This window comes from Arvicanthis niloticus, chromosome 16, assembly GCF_011762505.2.
Source record: "Arvicanthis niloticus isolate mArvNil1 chromosome 16, mArvNil1.pat.X, whole genome shotgun sequence".
NCBI lineage: Eukaryota > Metazoa > Chordata > Mammalia > Rodentia > Muridae > Arvicanthis > Arvicanthis niloticus.
Genome location: NC_047673.1, coordinates 65,954,747 through 65,974,410, shown reverse-complemented (window position 1 = coordinate 65,974,410; position 19,664 = coordinate 65,954,747). Strand labels below are relative to the sequence as shown.

Genomic DNA, 19,664 nt, shown 5'->3' with positions numbered 1-19,664 from the left:
AAAGGCCAGAGGACATAGCCAATTAAGCATCCCTTCCCAGATTCTCATCCTTTCAAAAGATATTTAACCTCAGGCCCACTCTGAGGATGCGGGGTACAGCTTTAGCAGCTTCTGCCATGACAATAAAACCATGGACTTCTTGTCTTTGCTTTGGGCCCACCGTGGAGAACCGTAGAGGGGGCCTTCAACCAATGAGCCTCTGCCTAATCTCCCGTCCAAAGACTTCTCTGTGTTCCAGCCACGGAGTCCACCAACTCAAGCAAGCTAGCTAAGCCAGCCATGACCCAGCCAAGAGAGTCACCTCAACCAAGAGTCTCATCTACCCCAAGGAGTGCCACCAGAGCTTCTCTCCCTCGCCTCTCCCCCCACCCCCAGTCTTTCTGCAGTCTCTCAGCCCCACTTCTGCCCCCCTGAGACACCTGGGGCAGCAGACATGTGGGACCCACAATTCAGCTGAACAGGACTGACGTACACTCATGGGCACCACAGACTCACAAACACTCACATGTACATACACATATGAAATAAAAACACATGTAAACAGAGTGTTAGATTGTAAGGCAAGGTTGAGAACAATAAGTGACACACTTCCCTAAAAATTATTTTACCAAGTTCATTGTCCCAAGCATGACTTCTCTGCTGGGCTGAGTATTTTTGCTTTTTCCTTTCATGCTATATTTGAGCATTTCATTCTCTGTTCTGGTTAATTTGAGACAACAGATACAAGAATAGATTTATTAACTCCACTCATAAGTCATCAAATGGTACCAGAATCAAAATACGGTGTCCCAAAATATGCATCTTAAACATACAGATTATCTTGCCTAATGACAAGTGAGAACCAGCATGTGTAGGTAAAGCTCCTTTTACCTCTGAACAGTGCATTGTCTCTTTTTTATTGTAAAGGGTAGTTTCATTTATAAAGGAAAATCCTTCCATACAGCACTGGCAAGAGAGCTACTCCTGAAGACAACTCCTATCATCTGAGAGACTTGTCTCCTGTAGGCACAGCAAGGCTACCTAACCTGATCACACATGTCCTCTGATCACTTTCCCCTAAGTGTCTTCCTTGTCTCAGGGATCCAGCTTCATTTTCACTGTCTATGTTAAGATGTGTAAAGACCTTACTCTTTTGGCCACATCAAGTCTCATTTCTTTCTGGGGAATCTCTCTTAGTTACTTTTCTGTTGGCTGTGATAAAATACCCTAACATATCAGGGACTGCTCTGCCAAATGTTGGAATCCTCACTGCCAAAAGCTTAGGGGCCAAAATTGTTAGAGCCCTCACTGCCCCAAGCTTTGGGGGTTAAATTGTCCCGGCTCATACTGCTGCTCCGGTCTGCGGGTCAGGGTTCAACAAGAGAGAGAGTGAGGGCAGACACGAAGAATGGAGACCAGACAGGGTGTGATTCAGTCCCATTTATTCTCAAGTCTCTCTTCTTCTCTCTTTCCAAGTCCCTTGTTCCTAGTCCAAGTCCCAAGTCTTGAGTTCCTAGTCCCTAGTGCCTCCAAGTTCCAAGTTTCCAGTCCCCAAGTTTTCCAGTCCCCTCTTCTGTCTGCCTCTTGCCTTTTAAAAGTCTCACTTCTTAAGTCACACCTTTAAGTCACACACACCCAAGGGAAAATCCTGGGTATATAAAACAAGATGCTATCAGAGTGTGCTCAGCTGTTGTAGGCTATTGAAAACAAGTCTCTTGTCAGGGTATATGGCTCAAGATGGCTGCAAGGATCATAGCGGCCTTCTGTAGGCTCCCCACGCCAACAAAATTAAATTAAGGAAGGGTTAATTTTTGGGTCATAGCTCCAGAATATAGTAAATGATGATATGGATGTCATAGTGGTAGGAAACTGAGCCAGCTGGTCATGTTGATAGTATCCACTGCAGGAAGCAGAGAAAAATGAGTGCCAATATTTAACTCACTTTTCTCCCTTTTGTTTTCACTAACTCTCAGGATGGTGCCACCCACAGTTAAGGTGGGATTTCCCACCTCAATTAACCTAATCTAGGTAATCTCTCAATGGTTTGTATCCTGGGTAGCTATAGATACTGTGAGATTAACAATCAACTTTAGCCATCATAGGATCCCATATATTTGTCTTGATATATGAACATAATTTAAAAATCAATCATACTTTCATGTTTGGTTCATGAGTCTAGCAAGTGGCTAATAGTTTTCAGCAGAAAGGATAAAATTTTTACTTAAAGGACAAGATGCTTTTTTTTTTTTAAGTAAATTGAACACAGAGAACATTATTGGAGACCCATGCACAGCACAGTTCACTTTGAAAGTGTGGGCTACAGAGATGGTAAAGAGTATGTACTCCTCTGGCAGAGGACCCAAGTAAAGTAGCTCATAAGCACCTAAAATTTCAGTTCTAAGGATCCCATAGCCTCTTCTGGTCTCTGTGTGCCCCCACACAGACACACATACATAAGCATATTTAAATCTGTAAAACTTGTACATTCTGACGTTGAGAAGATGGCGATAAACTGCTTGATACGCAAACATGATGACTAGAAATTAATCCCTAGAAGCCATGCAAAACAAAAATGAACAAACAAACAAAAACAAAACAGACATGATGGCATGAGCTTGTACTCCCAGCACTTGAGAGACTGAAATAGATGGATTCCTGGGACTTGCTAACTAGCCTGCCTAGCTCTGTCTCAAAAACAACTCAAAAAACAAGGTAAATGGTGTCTGAGAAATTGTAGAGGGATTTTAATTCAGCAACATGGCTGCTCTGGCAAGGGATTACATCCAAAGATCTGATCCAAATGGAATGCAGACATACCCTTAATTACAATATGATCTGGCTGAAATATGGACCTACCCTTAATATATATGTTTAATCCCTAATAAAGAAGGTAAGGTTTAGTTTGTAGAAGAAGCAGCCATGTTTGAAAGTGACATCTAATTGAGGGGCAGACAAAGTGATGAATCAGAGAAAGATTTGACAGAATGAGTCAGAGATAGGATACGCCCAACTCTCAGGAGAACTTCAAAGCATGGAGAGACAAAAAGATGATATGGTATGTGGTGAGTGTGTATGGCAGTTCTACTCAGACAGTTTTATAGACTGGTGGCAGAGAGAACAAGCTAGACACAGTGAAGACAGAACGAGCCAGAAGATTAGAATATATTGCCAAAGTCAGTATGAGGCCAAGCAGAACAATTCAATGAGAATCTGAGAGAAGCTAAATTGAATCAGTCAGCCTGGAAGATAAGATTATACAGAGGGTAGAATCTTCCAGGCCTGGACCTGGGATAGTTAGAACAGAAAAAAAAAAAATGCTCTGGGCTCAGCCCAGTGTATTTACACAGCTTGGGTATTGTTGGCCCTCATCTCATCACTTCATCTAAGGAATAAAGGAAACATTTATAAAGAATGATATCCCAAACTAACCTCGAGTTACCATATAAACACACAGAGAGACACATGTAGCTTCCATCATATGCATACGTATTATATGCACATACATACTCTACACACACACACACACACACACAGAGAGAGAGAGAGAGAGAGAGAGAGAGAGAGAGAGAGATAGAGAGAGAGAGAATGTTGACACATTCTAAATGTTAAAACAAAAGTGTTGGGACAGAAACATAACATGTCCAAAACAGATGACTTAATAGAAGTTCCACTCAAGTCCATGTATAAAAGTTCCACAGCCCAAGTTTATCACGGTGAGTGTTACTGCTGAACTGTTCAGAAGCCCTAGCATAAGTAACTGCCACATTCTAAAGGCGGAAAGCAGCTTCATTTAATGGCAGCCTGCCTGTGTCTGTAGGTTTCAGAGTTTCTATTTTCATTCATGTATAAGAGTTCTGGTCTTTGTTTTAAATTTCACAAAAGAATGCAAGGGGAGTAAGCTCAAAATATAGGGCCATGAATGAAGACAGTACAGGTGACAGCCTATATTTTATTTGTGCTAAATATGTTTTGTTAACTAAAATTCTAAAAATAAAAGAACTTAAGAAAAATACTGGTCTACTATTTGGATATTGCCAAAGCACAAAATGGATTTTGTGTGTGTGTGTGAAAGAGGAAAATGCAACCAACTGGTGTGAATATATGTTGACCAGGGTGAGGGGTGGGATAGCAGTCTGCCCCATGCAGACAGAACCTAACTTTCATCAGTATGTGGCAGGCACAGCATGGGGCCAAAGTTGACAAGACTTGCTGATATGGAGCAGAAAAAGCCGTAGGCCTCGCAATGTAGGTTCACCCTCATATTGTGTTTGAAACCTCTTCTAGACTATTCCATCACTTAAAATTCACACTCCAAGGGGAATGGAGAAGGGCTCAATGATTAAGACCACATGGTGCTGTTCCAGAGGACGAAGGTTCAGTTCCCAGTACACATGTTCAATAGCTCACAACCACTAGTAGATCCAGCCGCAGAGCATCTGATATTTGTGTCTGGGCTCCATCAACCCCTGAATACATGGAAGACATTGGTTCACACTCATACAGACGTACACAAAAAATACAAAAAGATAAAATAAATTATATGGGAGAAAAAGCCTCATATACCAAGACAACAAACTAGCAAACCTGCCTAGGGGTCACTATCTTCCACTTTCTCTTTAGGCCTTTATTAAAAGGTGTTTGCATCTATTAATTACACCCCTACACATACACTATTTGTTAGGGGTGAAGTTGCCCCAGGCTCTGGAGTACTGAGAACTTTCAGGGTCTGGGTTAAGTGCCACAAGGTCAACCTTAACCTCTACTAACAGGCTGCGTGACAGAGGGTGTCCTTCAGTACCCAAGGGATATGGAACTTTGGCTGCTGGCCAGCTCTGGGCTAGAGCACACTGCCAGGTGACTGTGCCAGACACCTTTTTCTGCTGTCAGCTGTCACACCAGCTCCTTGGAGTATTAGATTTTTAATCTTTGATCTTTCTGCTCCACCAGGAGGTTTTTCAGGAATCACTGCTTGGATCCTCATTTGTATCCTCATTTGCATGTTCATTTGCATGCTCATCTGAATCCTCATTTGCATCTTTATTTGCTTCATCAACTCCTCCCAGTCACCAAATCCTTTATAAATAATCATTACCAACCACAGATTTTTATCAAGATAAGCTTAATAGTACACTTGGGGCCCATTAAGACCTAAGCCTTTTTATCTGGCTAGCTCTTCTGAAGGTATTTGTGTTTGAGGTCCATACAAGCAAACATGGAAAGTCAGAAACAATAGACCAGTTCCTTTTTAAGATAAGAAGTGTCCATCTAAACACAGAGAGAAAGCAAATACTATAATATTGCAGTCTCGTTCCTGGAGATAAAATCATACCTGAATCCATCATCACTCAGTCTACCAGAAATAAATCTTATCAAGATTACATGCTTGTAAGCAAAGCCTACATTTTACATTTTTATTTAGTTTTATACAGAGCAATTTTTTCTGTTCAATGAAATAGGTTTTAAATAAGACAAAGTAAATCATAACTGCCCACAGTAGTTTCAAGGATTTCTGTTGACACTATAGAAACCTTTCAAAGTTAAGTAGAGTTTGCATTTACAAAGAAAGGAGCTAGAGACCAGTGAGGTTAAAAAGCACGATTTGTAAATGAGAGGAACACTTGGTTTTCCTGTGCCAAATGCAATGACTGAATATTTTAACTGTCTCTTTAAAAGGAAAAGGGAAGTAAATTTGCATTGTGTTATCAAAATTATCATTGCTCATTGCTGGATTGCACAGGGCTGGAAAACAGAGTGCCTTCTACGTTTGTGTTTCTATTCTAGTCATGAAACCCGGGGAATTTCACACATCTGTCATTGAAGCGCTTGCCTTTTACAAACTGAATACATAAAGTTTAAAAAGTTTATTTATACCAAACTCAAAATGGCAAACATTTAGGTTTCTCTCTTCCTTTGTCTCTGAATATTTTTCCCAGGGTCAACGTCTCTTTGAGAAATTGCTCCAGCTGACGTCGCAAAATATTGAAGTCAAGCTGGTGAGCGACGTGACTGCAGATTCAAAGGTATTAGAAGCCTTGAAGTTAAAGGGTAAGGCCAAGGTTGATGCTACTTACCATGGACGTTCTGTGACGATTCCTTGAATTTCACATGAAAATGATTTGTCATTTCTCTCATCAGTACATTCCACTTAATATGTTTCTTAGTTCTCCTTGACAAACAAACAAAAACAACAACAAAAATCCAGCCTGATTAAAGCTTCTGAGGGAACGAATTAAACAGTGCTACTGGCTTTGTAAAGCGGTGTTTTGTATATTAGTTTACAAGAAAGAATCTACTATCCACTAAATGATATTTAGTTAAAAAATCAGTCCTTTGACACATGTCAATAATTTGACCAGAAGAAACAGAAGAAAAGAGCCACTTCCAGGGAATCAAGTACTCTGTTCCTGTTTCTCTCTCCCCCAGTGCAGTGGAAATCTTCTTTGTGTTATGCAATCCTCATTGCAATTGGGTCTGGAGACCTTTGAAGCACGTGGTTTCTGCCTTCAGGACAATCCCACAGAAAACACCACTCACCTTGCACACATTCTGTAGTGTGTCCCAACATTGGCCATCCTGGAATCTCTTCCTGGACTCTAGTTGGACTCTCTTCCAAACATTTTTTAGATATGTAGTACAAATCATTTATTCAGCATTTCCTATGCAAACTGCTAATCTAGAGAAAAGATTGACACATGTAAGCCAGTCAGAATGTTCACACTGCAGGAAGATGAGCAGGCGATATACTCAGTGACTCTTCATGTTTTACCTCGTGGTGGTAGAGCTCAGGTATTTGCTGTTTGAACATAGCGGCCATGCTTTTTTGTCACTGTTCCTACATCATGACATAACAGTAGTTTCTAAACCTAGACAAATCGACACAAGTAAGTGAGCCCAAGTGGCATTAGACATGTTGAAACAGGGAAATAAAAATATCCATCACTTACTTGTGATGGATACATACATCGTCCTTGTATAGTCTGGCTTACATGGCTGAAACAAAATATCCAAGACAACTAACTTACTAAGGAAATGTTTTCCTTTGACAGATCGCTTTTGTAGTTGAGTCTATTGTCACTTGCCCCTGTTGCCTGGCCTTGTGGTAAGTAGTTCAGCGTGGGAAGAAGCTCATGGTAGAGAAGGTTGTTCAGCTTAAGCCAGCTACAAAGCTTATCAGAAAAACAAGGAGGGACCAAGGTGTCAATATTCGTTTCAAGGGCCTGAATTCTGCAGTGTAGCTGCCTTCTTCTAGGCCTTAGGACTCCTAAAGGCTCCTTTCCATATGATACCACAGGATGAAGACCAAGCCTTTCTCACATGAGGCTTTCAGGAACATTTGTCACAAAAACTATCACCATGTTACTATGGCCAATGCTATTGTTTTGTTTCATTTTGCTTTGGTCTTTTGAGATAGAATCTCACTATACAACCCTGGCTGTCCTAGGCTTCACTATGTAGACCAGGATAACCTCAAATTCTCAGCTGTCCTCCTGCTTCTGTCCCTGGAGTGCTGAGATTCCCAGACATGAGCAAGTACACCTACAGTTGTTTAGGTTTTTTTTTTTTTTTTTCTGTGTATAGGAAAGTTTAAATATGTACAAGATATTGCTGAATGTCAAATTTTTCAATTATCCTTTTGTTTTTCAATCAGCTATACCATTTTAAAACTAGTCATGCCCAGCTCATATACAGTCAGTGTGGCTTTGAAATATGTTGTTACTTTTCTCATTTGAAAATATCGAATTGAGTCCTTGCCATCCAAGCATTTGCTAAACTAACACACACTTTTTAGGAAGGGATTCTCTTTGGTTAACTAGGGAGTGGGGCTGCACTTGTAGTTTGCAGGCTGTCTTTCTCAATGAATCTGTGTGGGAAAAAACTGGCGGGGTAGTCCAGCAGCAGGGACAAAGTTGCGAGGGCCAGTGGCAGAGACCTGAGTGGGCTTCCCACACCGTTGGCGGAGGGTCCCACATTCACGCAGCCACTGCAGGCAGGCTTGTAGCTGCATCAGGAAGGTTCAGGGTTCCAAAGGCTGGGAACCTGGTGGCAGGCCCAGGAGACACGTGGAGTCCTGGTAGTTTTCCAAAGCATTTTTGTTCATGGCATGGTGGTGAATGGGTGTAGATGGTTCCCGCTCCCCCCCCCCCCCAAAGCCAGGGGAGCCTGGCTTTTATAGGGAGGGAGAAAAGGGGAGGGAATAACTTAATTAGCTACGCCCTCCCCCCGCCTTTAGATAACTCATTAATATTTTAATCTCTGGAGGTGGAGACCTCTTAATCACGCCCTCTACCTGTGTCCTACGTGACTGAAGGGTGCAGGTTGAATAGAGATTAGATCTGGTGTCAGGAGCCTGCGTTCTGGGGGCATGGCTGACACTCACAACCCAAGAACCAGGACACCCTTCCACGGCCCAACAAATCTGCTTGCATCTCCTTGTGTATATAAATGGAGAAAGAGGAGACCTGAGAGTTATCATGTCTTCCTAGTTGTAACCCTAGCTAAATCTTGAAAACTCAATCAAAAATTAAACTGAGGCATTAGGGGAGCACATTGTCCTAGACATTGCTGAATGAGAATCAACACAGCTGTTGACAAAGACCTGTTTTCCTTCCTGCTGTGAACTGAGGTTAAACTCCATGACAGTTATTGTGTCTCAGAGAAAAGAGGCTGTCTGAATTTCAAGCCTATGCAGGTCCTGTACATAAGAAAAGTTTCTATCACAACAAGAAAATAACTGCCGGGGTGGTGGTGGCACACACCTTTAATCCCAACACTTGGGAGGCAGAGGCAGGCGAATTTCTGAGTTTGAGGCCAACCTGGTCTACAGAGTGAGTTCCAGGACAGCCAGGGCTACACAGAGAAACCCTGTCTCGAAAAACCAAAAAAAAAAAAAAAAAAAAAAATAACTGGTTTGCTTTTACATTGGTGAGTCAGTAGTACCTTTGCACCTGGAGTTAGGCATACCTGGCTTGTAGTAGGTGCTGCATGTATGTATAGCCTCAGTATGACATACCTACTATGTATAGTCTCAGTACAAGATACCTACTATGTATAGTCTCAGTACAAGATACACAAAACTTTACAGTCCAGTCACTACTGCTGTCTACCATCTCCCCTTAGTATATTAAATAATATATATTAAATAATATATATTAAAGAATATTAAATAATAGCCTCCTATGCTTACAAAATCATCTAACATTTGTTTTTTAGTATCTTGCTTGAGAAAGAGCTTTAGCCTTTTTAGGGAGAAAGTAGCCTTTCAGTACACTTTTTAAAGTTGTATCCAAATATACAGAAACCAACACAAAATATATAAAAGCTATCCATGAATTATTGCAGTTGCCGGGGTGTTACAGAACACAGAAAAGAATCAAATATTTTGTAAAAAATAGGAGGATGAAGCTTACCAATAAGGTATGGAGAAAGAGACAGACAAACAGATGATGGTTAAGTGGATGGATGGATGGATGGATGGATGGATGGATGGATGGATGGATGGGTAGATGGATGGGTGGATGGATAGGTGGATGGATGAATGGGTAGATGGATAGGTAGATGGTTGGATGAATAGGTGGATGGATAGGTGAATGAATGGATGGGTGGGTGGGTAGATGGATGGGTGGATGGATAGGTGGATGGATGAATGGGTGGATGGATAGGTAGATGGGTGGATGGATAGGTGAATGAATGGATGGGTGGGTGGGTAGATGGATGGGTGGATTGATAGGTGGATGGATGGATGGGTGGATGGCTAGGTGGATGGTTGAATGGATGGGTAGATGGATAGGTGGATGGATGGATGGGTGGATGGCTAGGTGGATGGTTGAATGGATGGGTAGATGGATAGGTGGATGAATGAATGGGTGGGTGGGTAGATAGATGGGTGGACAGATGATACATAGGCAATATCATACTCAGATTATGTTGCTCTAACTAAATGTCAGTGGCTGACAAATTTATAAAGAACAGAAACATATATTCTCACAGTGTGAAGTCTGAAACTTCAGCATCAAAGCATTCAATAGTGTCTGGTAAGAGCCTCTTCTCTATTTCTAAAGTAGACCCTTGTGTCAGTATCCCCCCCGCTCTGTCACTATGGGAAAAAAAAGATAAAGTGATAGACATCACATAGCAATTTCCAAAGGCCACTTCTTATTGCCACCACAAGAGGATAAATGTCTACATGAGAATTTGGGGGAAATTTTAGATCATAGCCAATACAAAAATGTAGTAGGTAGGTAGGTTAGTAGGTAGGTAGGTAGGTAGGTAGGTAGGTAGGTACAGACAGACAGACAGACAGACAGACAGACAGACCGATACACAGTGACAGATAGGTCTTCATATCTTGCTATGAAGTTTTAAAATTAAAGTTCCAGATTTTTCTCTTTTTTTTCTTTTTATTCATATTGCCTTCTTTAAAAAAAAAAAATTCTGTAAGAGGTTTCACTATATTGCCCAGGTTGACCCTGAATTCTTAAACTGGAGCAATCCTCCTGTCTCTGGAGTAGTGCAATTACAGGCATGTACCACTGACCTTTCTCAATTCTATTATCCTTTGTTTTAAGGATAATGCATGTGGGCCTGGGTAGACTCTCCATCACCATGACAATGCTCAGACTCAGTATCCTCTGCATCATCATCTGTGTCTTTTGTGACTAAGATCTTGTTAGGTGATTCATATATATGCCAGCTGTGGTTTCAATGGAGTTGACATTTGGGACTTCCTTCATTAGCAGGTGAGCTCAGTAGACAGGCTTCTCTGTGTTGCTGAACAATGGACAGACATGGGACCTTACTGATCACCAGGGAATCTTCAACATCAGTCATTCCATGATCGTAATTCATTTGCGAATGTTTTCTGAGGCAGTGTCACACTGTGACCCAGACTGGTTTAGAACTCACAGTGTTGCCCAGGCTGGCTTAGAACTCACAGCATTCATTCACCCTCAGCCTCATAAGTACTAGAACGAGAGGCATCAGCTACAGTAGCTGACTTTACATCAAAAATTTAAATGTGAAACGATACTAAAAAGTCCTTTTACCAGTGACAACGTGTTTATAAGTTACCGTGCTGTGGCTTTCTTTTGCTACTTATTTAAAGAGAAAAGCAGTGAGTTTCTGTTATCAAAGTCCAAAAGCCATCCCCACCTTTACTTATTTGAATCCAAGGGATCTGTACTCATCCTCCCATGATAACTTGCTTTCATTTTTTATATCCACTGGCTGGACTTAACAAGACTTCAAAGGAAAGCAGTTTATGTCTAAGGTTTGACGTTCAAACTTTAAAATCAATAAAGTCGATGTGGTTTCCGACTTGAACATTTTATGGTGGCCTCTGAGCCAATTACTCCAGATGAGCAGATTATAACTTAAGACGCTGTGACTACTGAGTGTGTGTGACTCAGGTCATGCTGATTTGTCACTATTACAAAGTCTAGCTCTCAGGTATGTAAGGGTGTCTGCCTTAACTTCACATCAGTATTGAGGAGTCTGTTTTGGTGGTTTCGCTAGAGGTCACACCATCTGGAAGCTTGCCGATGGGAAAGAACTTGAAGGTCGAAGTGGTCCTCTGTTGTAAAGAAGCTTTTCCCCATGTTTTCTACACAGTATGGAAGCCTTGAACTAAAGCATCTGTCATGTCTTCAATCTATCCTGGCAGTGGCCCAGACAAAGGTCAAGATGTCCTACTGCCACCCAGGTGTAATTCTCTACTGGCCCTGGCTCTTATAACACCCCTTTCAAAGGTGATGCCCTTGGACACATGCTAGAGAACATAAAGCTGGTACTTTCGCTTCATATCTGCCACTTAGCATTCAAAGAGCTCTGTCTTCCTGTCTTTTTCACAGCACACTAAAATATTTAGAAGAGCAGGTATGCATCTGCACACAGTATGCTCTCCTGCTATCAGGCAGTGACCAGCATAGCATTTAGACACAGGTCCTTCTGTGTCATACACAAAGGCTGTGCTAAAATGCTGGGCTTGCCATTTACTGTGAAGTAAAGTATTAGGTAATTATTTTTTCTGAACCTCAGTGTCCTTTTCAATAAAGCAGTGACAATAGTGATTTTCCGAAAGGGTATGGGAGTTAAACCAATGTTGTTTGCCTTGGCCACTAGTGTAATTTGTAATATTATTCCACGCCGCCCCAAGCCCCCTTCACCCTCGAAAGAGACACGAGAGGCAGTATTCGGGTAGTTACCACAGAGAGGCTTTATTCTCATACCAGTTGAAGTGGAAGACCCCGAACCCGGAAGAGGCACTGGTATATGTACCCTAGAGTGTCGTGTTCACTTCTGATTTGCTGTTCACTCATCACCCCTTGTTACGCCTCGGGATTGGCAGTGGCTTAGTGTGCTTTCGCCTCTTGCACCTGCGCAGTTAGTTGTTTACTTGTGAGAGCACAGGATGCCAGCGCCATCTTGTAATGGCGGATGTTATCACCGCTAACCACAGCTCCCTACATAATATGTTACTTTAGTATTTTGTGTCTTAGTCTATACTGCTTCATTTCTTCCCCTACAACTTACCCATAGCCTGTGATCTTCTAGTGAATGGGAAGTCCAGTTTTAACTCTGTTACGGGCATCTATGAGAAGATCATAGGTTCCCCTACATTTATGTTTAGGCAGTGGCTCTAGGTAGGCACCAGCTTGACTTCTCCATGTTCAGTAAGTTCTGCAGGTGTTTCAAAACCCAGGCTTTTGCCAAAACAACCTCTAAAATTCCTATTCCAATTTGGGCTTTTATATTCTGTCTCTGGGAACAAGCACAAATGACATTGTAAAAACTCTAGCCTTCTGTGTTCTAGTCTCCACATAAAAGAACGCTGCTAAAAAAGGATACAATGAAATGAAGAGGCAAATGCCCTCCTTCCTTGCTTATCTGAACATTTCTCAGCAGCTTACACTCATCATTAGTCTTATGCCCCAACCAAGAGCACCAATTGCATAGGCAGTACGTGAGTTGATTTTTAACGTTCTTTTTGGTTTGATTTTTTTCATTGTTTTAAATTTGAATGTGTTTGTTTACTAAATATTGGGATAATATAACTAATATGCTAGACATGTTATTTTATAATATGATGACAAGAAAAGGCTAAGTTACAAACTGAGTCACTTTAAATTTGACTTAAACATAATTAATGATGCACAGGTCTGAGACAGGATTGGGAATGAGCCACGCTAGTCAGTCACAGTTCACATGTGGAAACAAAGGAAGGAAGGAAGGAAGGAAGGAAATAAATAAATAAATAAAAAAGAAAGACACTCAAATGGCTGATGAGAAGAACCACTCCAGATCCTTCCTCAGGGTTCTCCCTTCACTAAGCTCTAGGCTCCTCTGCATAGCCCCAAGCACCAAAACATTCTCCCTCATGGATGTCACTGTGCTGCAACACCATTTCTTCCTCTAGACTTTCACTTAAGTGAGGGCAGGAAGAGTAGTTGGTGTCCAGCATACCTAGGCAATAAATTGTCTTAGTTAGGGTTTCATTGCTGTGAACAGATATCATGACCAAGGCAACTCTTATAAAAGACAACACTTAATTAGAGCTGGCTTACAGGTTCTGAGATTCAGTCCATTATCATCATGGCAGGAAACATGACAGTGTCCAGGCAGACATGGTGTTGGAGGAGCTAAGAGTTCTATATCATGTTCCAAAGGCAGACAGGAGCAGACTGGCTTCCCAGAAGCTAGGAGGAGAGTCTCAAAGCTCACCCTCACAGTGACACACTTCCTCCAACATGGCCACACCTTCTAATCCTGCTGCTCTCTGGCCCAAGCATATTCAAACCACCACATAAATGTTTGATGCAATAACTCAAGGCTGCCTATAGAAGATCACAGACCCTTTTGACTCTTCCATATCTCCCTGGTGTCTATAAAACAGGTGCTGTGTCTGTTTGCCATGTTTAAAATCAGGAGATTTGATAGAGCTGGACAATTTTACCCAATGTGATAAAGACCTGGTGAATTTCAAAGGAATGTTTTCTCTGTGATGAGAGAAATCTACTAAACAGTGATGACCTACAATTGTACCTTAAGATGCTTCTCAGTGGCTGTCCTAGTTGCCAAACGATGTGACAAGCATTTGGATGCATAAATGCTGTATGTTCTGCAATACTGTTAATGCTGACTGTCTCGCCTATGTGCATGTGTTAAGGAACAGGACCAGTCCATTGGGAGGCAGTACAACCTTTAAGAGGTAGAGCCTGGTGGGCAGATATTTAAGTCACAGGGACATGGGTCTTTGAAGGGGACCATGGGACTCTGGTCTCTTCCTCAGTCTGGCTTATTTTCTGGCCATCAGTTTTTGTTCTGCCACAGGCTCCCGGCATCAGGCAATATGACACCACATGACCCAAATGGAGTGACTAGATCATAGACTGGAACAAACTGGAACTGAGAAAAGTAACTCTGACCTTCTCACAAGTTCCTTGTCTTAGTTGCTTGTTACAGTAACAGAAAGCTACCACCAATGCTGACTCAATGGAAATGCGCATGGTGTCTTCCTCCTAACAGAAAAGGATGGCAGAAGGGTTATTGGAACTCAAACTAGTCTGGCTTGTCAGTATTATTTTTAATAAGTCCCTGTGGAGATCAGAGCCAAGTGCCTTTCCCCATGGTCACATGTTCAGGTGGATGGGCAGGAAGTCTTGCAGTTTGCTGAGGTGTCTGACTTCTTCATCCATGTGGCTAATTAACGGAGACAGGCAGAGGCATGGCGTGATTCCAGAACAGAAGGTTAAGAACACAGATGCTTGACTGCCTCCCTTGTAGCTTTTTGCTGACTGTCCTTTTTATTTGGAAGAAAGCTTAATGCTGTTTTATCCTGCTATGGCAGAATACTCAAAGACTGGGTCATTTTAAAAGAACAGAAGTTTCTCTCAATTTGAGAGGCTGGGAAATATAAGGGCAAGGTCTAAGCAGCTGGTGAAGGCTTTCTTTCTGTGTCATCTCGTGGTAGAAGGCAGGAAGGCCAAAGAGAGGACCAAGTCTTATAAGGACCTTAGTCAAAATCCCAAGTGGTATGCATTATATAGTCACATTTTAAACCCCACCTAGTTATAATATTGGTCATTAAGCTCTACACATGTTGAAAGAACGACAGTTATATCCCACTGGAAGAGAAATGGAGATACATAGTCTCCTAGAACTTGGGTTCATCTTGAGTAAAGGTCACGTGCAAACTAACTATGTGGCAACATGTAAAATAACTAATAACTATGAAATCACTGCATTGTAGTTTTACAAACAGACAGAATAAAATTATTTTTCAACATGTGCTTTTACCAGAGTTGTGACAACTTTTACAGAAAGTTGCCAGACCAGTGGCGGTAGCATTTTGCTAGTAAATTTGTCGTGACCTCAATAGAAATGAACTTAAGGTGGAAAATTTCTTCATTGTTTTCCAGGCCTGTTTCCCTCAGGTTGCCATAGCAGCTGCTGTGAGAAAGGTTCACAAGAAAATTATGCACGACAGGGAGCCAGTCATCCCATAGAGAACACGCTGAGGGATACCAATCAGCGATGTGGGAAATGCTCAGATGCTGTTGCTAAGAGAAAAGCAGTCACTGCAAGATGGAAGCCACTGTGTCATTCCATCCTTTCAGGAATGACTTTAGAGTGTTCATATGGTTGTCTATAAGTGATGAGATCACAGCTGCTTTTGTTCGTGTGTGTGTGTGTGTGTGTGTGTGTGTGTGATGGTGGTGATGGTAATGGTAGTGATGAAGGTTAAGATGATGGCATGATGATGGTGATAATGTGATGGTAATGGTGGTGGTTGTAGTGTTGGTATTGGTGGTGGTAGTGATGATGGGTGGTGATGGTTGTGGTGGCATTTCTATGGAACTGTAGGGTATAAGACCAAAAGCTCTAGAGAGAGGAATGTGTCCTTGGCTTTGCTCTTATGGAACTCTGAAGTATTTAACTTCTTAAAATTTGTCTTCTAATTTCTATATTGACTAACAGTAGCAGTTGCTGTATAATGCTATCAATGAAATAATTCACAGAATGTATTTAGCATGGTACCTGTTAGGAACTTAAACAATTTTTTTTTCAAAAACAATTTTCTTTTGGCTTTTTGAGACAGGGGTTCTTTGTGTAGCCTTGACTATCCTGGAGCTTACTCTGTAGACCAGGCTGGCCTTAAACTCATCCTGCTTCTGCCTCCCAAATGCTGGAATTAAAGGGGTGTTCTGCCACTACTTGGCTCATAAATCTTTTTTAAAGAGGATTTTTCTCTAAGTGTGGAATGCATGTCTTTACTCTAGTACTTGGGAGGTAAAGGCAGAAGGATCTCTTGTGAGTTTGAGGCCAGCTTGGTCTACATGGTGAGTTATAGGAAAGCTAGGGCCATATAGAAAGACCCTGACTCAAACCAACAGCAACAATAGTAATAATAATAATAAATATTAAAATGATAAACATGAGCACTTTTATAAAGGGAAAATTATTAGGAAAAGAGGGAAGGGAGAAGAAGAAAGGACCACAGGGGAGAAGAATCAGGGTGGACATTAGTCCATGAATGTTGCCTGAAGATTTGCTAATGGTCTCTGTAGTGAGGGCTACAGTGCTGAGCCTACAACACCAGAGCAGAGTCTTGGTCAGCACATATCATATGTCCTTGGGGCTTGTAGCCATAAGGGCAGCTCTGCACCCCTCCCCTGATCTCCTGAGAACTTTCCTCTCATATACCCTAAAGGATTTCTTGGCTAAAAATTCCAACACATAAATATTAGATATGAATCACCTAAACCTCCAGTGACAACTAAATCTTTTCCTGCTTCACAGAAGATAAGACCTACATCATGCCCCAGCCTTGAGTTTGTGTCTGTACTTTTTTATGAGACCAAATTTTCCACATGGGGCCTGCACCTTGGGGCTGCACAAAGTGTGAAGAACAAGAGGGCTCTGATTGGAGGCTGTTACATTCACTAAAAATGTTGATGAACAAATCTGTTCCTATGCAAAGCTAAAGAGAAGGCACATGCAGCCTTGGGAGCTCAGCCTATGCCTCTTAGTTTCCTCGGTTGTCCTCAGTGCCGGCCATTCTTAACTTTAAGTTACCCTTCTAAAAGGCTTTTACTCCCCCTGCCCCGCCCCCACCAAATCAACACTTAGTGCTATAGTGGTCTGAGGAGGAAAAACAGGAATATGTCATATGTTATTGGAAATTTAACAGCATAACAATTCGCTTGCAAGAATTCTTGAGATTCCCAGAATAATTGTTATTTCATAAAATTCATTTATAAGTTTAATTTAATATGACTTCAATTGGGGATGGGGTTATTGTTTAAAGAGCAATTTTTAAGTGTGTGTGTGTGTGTGTGTGTGTGTGTGTGTGTGTGTGTGTGTGTGAATACCACCTGTAAGTGAGTGCTCATAGCTGGCCAGAAGAGGACATCGGATTCCCGGAGTCTGTGGTTAACAAAGTACTTGTAAGTGGTCCAACTTGGGTGCTTGGAACCAAACCAATGGGCTGGGAAGCTGACTAAGGTGCTTAATTGCTTTGATGTATGAGCATGAGGACTTGAATTCAGATCCTCAGTCTCATTCAAAAGCTGGTCACAGCAATACATTCCTTCAATCCTAGTGCTTGGGGTGGGCAGGACAGGAAGGTACCTGGAACTCGCTGGCCAGCCTAGTGGATCCATGAGCTTCAAATTCAGTGAGAAACCTGCCCAAAAAGCACAGTGGGATGTGACTAATATCAAACTCTTATCTCCATGTGTGTATGTATGTGTGCACATACATGCACACACACACACATATTATGCATTCTATGGCCATACTTACATATAATCTAATTATTTTATAACTTCTCTTATGGCATTTGGCAAAGCACAGTTGTTGGCTTTCAGAAAAACTAGCTAAAAAGCAAGGGCTGGCACTATTCCCAGATTCTGAGTAAAGCTACATGGTGTGATAAACTAAGAAAGACCCTCTAGACCAGTGATTCTCACAGTCCTAATGCTGTGAACCTTTAATACAGTTCCTCATGTTATGGTGATCCCCTATCATAAGATTATTTTTGTTGCTACTTCATAACTGTAATTCTGCTGATAGTCAAATCATAATGTAAATATATGATTTAAAAGATATCTGATATGCAACTCCATGAAAGGGCCATTTGACCCCTAAATGGGTCACAACCCACAGGTTGAAAAACCACTGTCCTAAAAGCTTCAGCAATATAACCATCCATCCATCCATCCATCCATCCATCCATCCATCCTTCCATCCATCCATCCATCCATTATTTTAAAGAATATTTATTGTGTTTCTGCAACCTGGCAGGCTCTGTTGGAAATTATCTGAACTTTTAAAGATGATTTTGGCTATTTGTAGAGGATGAGCTAGAGGGAATTGAGGTAGGGAAACAAACTAGTGGTGTGTGGGTGAACCCTGGGCAAAAGACAAAGGTGCCCTGGACTAACACGAACAGAAGGAAATACACATACATATTCAAAAGTACATGTTGGGACTAGAAATAGAAGAAATTATATATATACATATATATATATATATATATATATATATATATATATATATATATATGAGAGAGAGAGAGAGACTATGAGGATGGTTAGAGATGAATCAAGAATGGCTGTCAGAGTTTTCCTATGAATGACAGGATACAAGCTGTCACCATCTCCTGACATGGAAGTTTAGTAGGAGAAACAGCTTGCCTCTTGGGGCAGATGCAGAGCACTGTCTGATTTAGTGATCTCAGCTTTGTGCTTCCTACATAGCCAAGCAGAGAGATTGATTTAGGTCTTGTTTCTTGTGAGTTTAATGTACAAAGAAGAGTCAGGATTAGAAATACAGTCTGGGAAGTCACCAGCATCTAGATAGTATTTGTAGCCACACACCTGGATAAGACTCTCGCTCCTGAGACTTAAAACATATGGGAAATTAACATAAAGACAAAAATAGGGCAGGAAAGCAGAGAGAGGCACAGAGTTTTTGCTAGTGTGAGTTTGTGCCATGCCCATAGTATGTAGTAGGTCCTATGGAAGTATCAATTTAAGTTAGCTTCTACTGATTCAAAAACACAGTTATAAAGTTCATGGTTACTACTGAATGAGTGGATTAGACAATTGGAAAACTAATTGCAGTTTGATGCTTTTAATATTTTATCAATTATACTAAATAAAAATTGTCTAAATCCTCAAGCTAGATGATAAAATCAAGTTGGATTAATATATGTGCACATTCACGTATCTATACACATCCCACTTCATGTATTTTAGGTCACAGAAAGTGTGGCAGAGAAAAGTACTGGTAAATATCTTACATGGGATATTTACTACAGAAAAATTAATATGCCTACCCTAATGCCAAATGACACTATCATTTGTCATCACCAAAAACAAAGCAGTTTTTCCATAAAAATTAGACAGCACTTGCAGAGAAAAACCATAACTCTAATAAATTCATATGAAGAAAAGTATCAAACAATGAAAAACATAAGCTGGCAGAGTTAAAAGGAGACACATTTAATTAGAAATTTAAACACTAATAAAGCCACAAGGAAAGTCAGTACAGCGCTAACGGCTTGAGCAGTGCTAAACATGACCTAAGTAATGTATTCAGAAAACTTTGACAAGCGCACACTGTTTCCAACTGGAGTGTCCTAAAAAGAATACAGCCTAAAAATGATGATCTAGAAAGCAAACTCA

The 19,664-nt window shown here is 41.2% G+C and overlaps 1 protein-coding gene across 6 annotated transcripts in view; it reads left to right on the top strand.

Annotated features, from left to right (window-relative positions):
• Pld5 (phospholipase D family member 5) overlaps window positions 1–19,664 on the top strand; it is a 307,810-nt gene that overhangs the window by 188,813 nt on the left and 99,333 nt on the right. For 5 of the 6 annotated variants that reach the window (XM_076914550.1, XM_076914552.1, XM_034520958.2 and 2 more), the window contains exon 4: window positions 5,913–6,024. In XM_076914550.1, coding sequence (XP_076770665.1) covers window positions 5,913–6,024 — 112 coding nt within the window. Of the gene's footprint in view, window positions 1–5,911; window positions 6,025–19,664 lie in introns of those variants that run through there. The other variant, XM_034520960.2, reaches the window with a different exon arrangement.